Source organism: Podarcis muralis, chromosome 18 (assembly GCF_964188315.1).
Source record: "Podarcis muralis chromosome 18, rPodMur119.hap1.1, whole genome shotgun sequence".
Taxonomy (NCBI): domain Eukaryota; kingdom Metazoa; phylum Chordata; class Lepidosauria; order Squamata; family Lacertidae; genus Podarcis; species Podarcis muralis.
In genome coordinates this window covers 9,448,722-9,454,397 of record NC_135672.1, presented here as the reverse complement: position 1 = coordinate 9,454,397, position 5,676 = coordinate 9,448,722, and the positions used below count along the sequence as shown (strand labels likewise).

The window sequence follows — 5,676 nt, the reverse complement described above, 5'->3', positions numbered from 1 at the left end:
GTCGTTCTGGTAGTTTTTGTGTGAAGGGTTTGCTGGAATAATAATAATAATATTTGGGTAAAGGGACCCCTGACCATTAGGTCCAGTCATGGCCGACTCTGGGGTTGTGGTGCTCATCTCGCTTTATTGGCCGAGGGAGCCGGCGTACAGCTTCCGGGTCATGTGGCCAGCAGGACTGAGCCGCTTCTGGCGAACCAGAGCAGCGCACGGAAACGCCATTTACCTTCCCGCCGGAGTGGTACCTATTTATCTACTTGCACTTTGACGTGCTTTCGAACTGCTAGATTGACCGGAGCAGGGACCGAGCAACGGGAGCTCACCCCGTCATTGCGGGGATTAAAACCGCCGACCTTCTGATCGGCAAGTCCTAGGCTCTGTGGTTTAACCCACAGCACCACCCTCTTTAATTCCCCAACACCCCCCTTGCCAAACTGGCTGTGTTTCAACGATTAAAGGAGGGCAGAAATTGCTGCATGCTTGGCATGCAGAAGGCTGCAGGGTCCGTCCCTGTGTGAGGTTGATGATGCGGAGCGTATGAGCACTTCATGAGGACTGCAGCCTTAGCTTATTTTTTAAAGCAGAGGGCAAATAGTTTAGCGGCAGAGGCTGAAGTTCTGTAGCTCCGCAGTCAGAGCAGCTGCTTGGGCTTGCAGAAGGTCTCTGGTTCCATCCCCAACGGCACCTTCGGGTAGGGGAACAGCTTCTGTCTGAGAGCTGCTGGCAGTCAGCGCAGGTGGACTGGCTGCAAGGCAGCTTCTGGAGTTTAAATCTGCATTTCACGCGGGATAATGAGGAGTAGTGCCTTGGCATGTCTTTACAGTAGGGGTCATAGCTGAGCGGAGCATCATGCGCCCTGCCTGCGCAAGGCCCTAGCTTGCTGGCAGTCGCCGTGGAACTGCAGAGTTGGGACCCCGAGGGTCATCCAGTCCAACCTTCTGCAATGCAGGAATACGCAGCTGCCCTCGCAAACAAGACTGAACTACCATATTTTTCGCTCCATAAGACGCACCTAGTTTTTAGAGAAAACAAGAAAACAAATATTCTGAACAGCGGATGTATGATTTTTGTGGCCACAGACATGATTTGATGGTGAGTTTGGGGTAGCCCAATGCAAAAATCCTGAGGATCCATGTGGATCCGTGCTTTGTAACCACGTTTTTGCGTCATTGCGGCCCCACGCAACAGTGGGTGTGTGGTTTTTTTGGTGCAGGCTGTAGCCATGGACATGCTGTGTGATCTGATGGTGAATTTAAAGGTAAAGGTACCCCTGCCCATACGGGCCAGTCTTGACAGACTCTAGGGTTGTGCGCCCATCTCACTCAAGAGGCCGGGAGCCAGCACTGTCCGAAGACACTTCCGGGTCACGTGGCCAGCGTGACAAAGCTGCATCTGGCGAGCCAGCGCAGCACACGGAACACCGTTTACCTTCCCGCTGGTAAGCGGTCCCTATTTATCTACTTGCACCCGGGGGTGCTTTCGAACTGCTAGGTTGGCAGGCGCTGGGACCGAGCAACGGGAGTGCATCCTGCCGCGGGGATTCAAACCGCCGACCTTTCGATCGGCAAGCCCTAGGCGCTGAGGCTTTTACCCACAGCGCCACCCGCGTCCCATGATGGTGAATTTGGGGTGACCCAATTCAAAATTCCTGAGGATCCATGGGCTTTTACCTCCCCCCTCCCAGGCAGCCTCCTTTATCGCTAGCCTCCCTTATCTCCCTCCCGATCGCTTGCCGATCAGCTGCTTCCTTTCAACGCTCCCTTCCCTCTTGTTTGCCTTAGTGTCTTTTCCTTAGCTGGAGCAGTTTTTTGCTCCTCCTTTTCTTCTAATTTCTCTCCTTATTGCTTTAGTCTTCCTGTCTCCTCTCCTTGCAAGTTCGCTGTCTTTACCTCCCTCCCTCCCAGGCAGCCTCCTTTATCTCTAGCGTCCCTTATCTCTCTCCTGATTGCTTGCCAATCAGCGGCTTTGTTTCAACACCCACTTCCCTCTTTCAAAAAAATAAAAGCACAATCTGCTTTTTTCCCCTGGGCAATTCGGCTCCAGGGACCACGCATTCGCTCCATAAGACGCACAGACATTTCCCCTTACTTTTTAGGAGGAAAAAAGTGCGTCTTATGGAGCAAAAAATACGGTATACAGACTCTGTATATGCAAGTAGTCTCTCTCCCCATGTAGCAACCATTGCTAAGGCCAAAGCATGTTTGTGGCAGGTGGGGGGGGAAAGCTGCACCTGTTGAACTAGCAAGCTGCTACAAAGCTAAACGTAAAGGGGCGAATAGCCCTCTCTTACCTGCTAGGACCAGGATAAGCGGGGGCTGTTTGCGTGTGAGCACCCAGGGAAATAGGGTGTGGGGAATCTGGAGGGATGCTGTTGGGGGGACGGGAATCCGGTGGGACCCCCAAAAAATGTACCTAAATGAAACATCATTCCTGGATTTTGTGGGGGTGGACTAGATGACCCCTGGTGTTCCCTTACCAACTCCGTAGACTCTTGCTTTGCGAAAAGAACACACACAATTCCTCCCCCATTGTTTTTTCTTTAAAAAATCCAAGTTTAACATTTATTGATGCAAGGTTTTCTATTATTTTTCCCCTCCTTGTCGGCGACTTTTTAAAAAAATTGAAGCGGCTTTCCAAAAAACGGTAAGTTCTATTTACAGCGACGAAAGAAACCACCCAGGTTTGGGGGGCGAGGCAAGCAATTTCTACCCCATCCCAAAGATACACCCCCCTTTTGCAATAATAATAATTAATAATAAGGTAACGTCAACCGGCCCAGGCGAATTTGCTCTCTTGTTCCCCACTCCCCGTTCTGAATTCAATTCTTTTTGCAGATTGCATGAGGTTCCGTAGCAAAAGCAGAATGTTTTAAAAAATATAAAGTTTAAACGGAGGGGGAGAGCGGGTAATCTGGCAGGTTTTCCCCATTTTGCATATAGAATCGTCGATCTGGAAGGGACTATGAAATCTCCTTTTATCAAAAGTTTAGGAGCAATTTAGTGGCAGGGAACGTGCATTAAAAAATAGTAATAATGCCACTGGGAATTTATATAGGAAGGGAAAGGAATGAGTTTTCCAGCCTCTGAGCGACCTCATGCCAGGGCTGGGGCGGAGCCAAAGGCTAAATGTGGGCGGAGCAACAGTTTCTGTGGACACCCCCCCTTTTCTTAAAGGCCCACAACTACCACTGCTCTAGTCCAGCATTCTTCAAAAAAAAATTGGGGGGGGGGGGGCGTCCCCAGATGCAGCTGGACCACAGTTCCCATCATTCATGGCCACTGACTGAGCCAACTGGCGCTGATGGGATTTGTAGTCCAATTACATCTTTGCAGAGTGGAGGAATCGAGGTTAATGATCGCTGCTCTTGGCTGACAGAAACGGGTGGGAGTTTTAATAAATTGGGATGCAGAGAGGTAAATAAAAAACCCTGCAAAAGAGCGCCGCCCTCCTGGCCACTACAGGAATTTCAAGCCAGCTTTAAAAAAATAATCATTAAGATTCTGTTTTTTTTGGGGGGGGGGGGGTGAGAAGAGAGGGAAGGGGGAAAATGTGGGGATTCCCCCACACCAACAACGAATCATGTCTTGCAAAACCAAAAACCACACACATTTAAAAGACGCAAGGCCAGCTCTGAACCAGTATTAAATTGGGGTTTGGCGTGGGTTTCTTGATTAGAGGCTACTTCCCTCCCTCTCTGGGGGCTGGAGGCAAAAGTGGGGAGGGCCACGGATGCAAATTCTGCCTCTGTACAGCAGGCCATGTTTCGATATGCACGAAACCCTCTCCTCTTCCATCGGGGAGGCGGTCCGAGTTCGAGGGTGCCAGAAGAAAACACTCCAGGGAGGTGCAAAAGCAGGGTTCCCGCGAGCCTGCCCCCCAAGTGCTGCCCCTCTTCCACCCCACTTACAAACCGTGCCTCCCACTCAATTCCCCAATACAGAATCGCAGCCCCTACGCTGCCCCTCTCCCCAAAAGACAATCCAGCTCTGTAGCATTTTTTTGGGGGGGTTGCCCAGCGCCCCCCCCAAGTACCCCGGGTGCTCCTGGTGTCTTCGAGGGGCTGTGAAGTCAAAAAAAGCCGGGAGATGGGGAGAACAAGGCAGTCCAGCCTGCCCCATTGGAGATTTCGCGAGCGTCTGAGAGATGAGGGCGACACAAGTCGATCTATAAATGTGTTTGGATCAGCAGTTCCGAGTTGGGATAGGCAGCCGGGATAGAGAAGAGTTTATTAAATTATTATTCTTTGAAAGGACCTCCCCGTCTTGCCTCCACGGCGGTCAGTCCAGGTCGTATCAAAGGAGGCGGATGCTAGGGAAATGTCACTGGAGTGTTTGGGAACCAGTGGCGTCGCTCCATAGCGAGAGACATTAGGGGGGGGCAGCCGCCCCCCGGGGTCACAACTCGGACAGCTGCCCCTGTTTCCAGTACGAGATGGTTTCGTCGGTGTTGGGAGTGGCCGGTCCGGTCCTGCCTGGCCACGGGGCGCCCCGGCCCCCACGCGGACCCCGGGACCCGCGGGAACCTCGCCCCCGCCGCGGGCGGCGCTCCACGCAGGACCTGCCGCTCTCGGTCTGGAACGGGTTGAGGAATCCGGCGCCCATCTCTCCGTCATTTCGCGGGGTGCCAGGAGGATTGTTCAAAGGCGCCAGGCTGCTGGGAGAAGCCTTAGGAACCGGGAATAAGAAAACGGGGGTGGAGAGACAGTTAATTCCGTTCACCACAAAATGACCAACTTATTACCAAACTTAAAACCGTGGAGAGACCTGGCCTGAATAGAGACATTGGATTCTTATCTCGTTATACATGATAAAGCTGTTTTAACCATCTCACCCCTTGCTTTTTCCTGTAAAACCAATTGCAGTCGTTAATTACCACACCTATCAGCCAATCACCCATTCCCACCACCCTTCTGAGCAATACCCCTCCCCACCCTCTTACTATATTTAAGGGTCTGGTGACTTCTGTTTCAGTGTATCTGAAGAAGTGTGCATGCACACGAAAGCTCATACTAACTTAGTTAGTCTCTAAGGTGATACTGGAAGGAATTTTTCATTTTATTTATTTTATTTCGACAGACCAACGCGGCTACCTACCTGTAACTAGCAAAGGTAAAGGTAAAGGGACCCTGACCATTAGGTCCAGTCGTGGCCGACTCTGGGGTTGCGGCGCTCATCTCGCTTTATTGGCCGAGGGAGCTGGCGTACAGCTTCCGGGTCATGTGGCCAGCAGGACTAAGCCACTTCTGGCAAACCAGAGCAGCGCACGGAAACGCCGTTTACCTTCCCGCCGGAGTGGTACCTATTTATCTACTTGCCCTGGTGTGCTTTCGAACTGCTAGGTTGGCAGGAGCAGGGACCGAGAAACGGGAGCTCACCCCGTCATTGCGGGGATTCGAACCGCTGACCTTCTGATCGGCAAGTCCTAGGCTCTGTGGCTTAACCCACAGCGCCACCCGCGTCCCATGCATAGAAAAGGCCATAAGTGCCATCTAGTTCAGCCCCCTGCAATGCAGGAATCTTCCGCCCAATGTGGGGCCCGGATCCACAACCCTGAGGTCAAGGGTCTCGCGCTTGACCGACAGAGCTACCTCACCCAGCAGATCCCAGCTCCCAGGGGAAACCTCAACAGTTTGTTGTTTTGAAAACTTAGGTTTCTAGCCCTTAGGATGCTGGCATCGAC

The 5,676-nt window shown here is 52.0% G+C and overlaps 1 protein-coding gene across 2 annotated transcripts in view; it reads right to left on the bottom strand.

Moving 5' to 3' along the window:
- Positions 1–2,525: 2,525 nt before the first annotated feature.
- Positions 2,526–5,676, bottom strand: part of SSBP4 (single stranded DNA binding protein 4) — a 33,797-nt gene continuing 30,646 nt past the window's right edge. For both annotated transcript variants that reach the window (XM_028713656.2, XM_028713655.2), the window contains one exon: positions 2,526–4,661. In XM_028713656.2, coding sequence (XP_028569489.2) covers positions 4,392–4,661 — 270 coding nt within the window. In that variant the 3' untranslated portion in view covers positions 2,526–4,391. The remainder of the gene's footprint in view (positions 4,662–5,676) is intronic.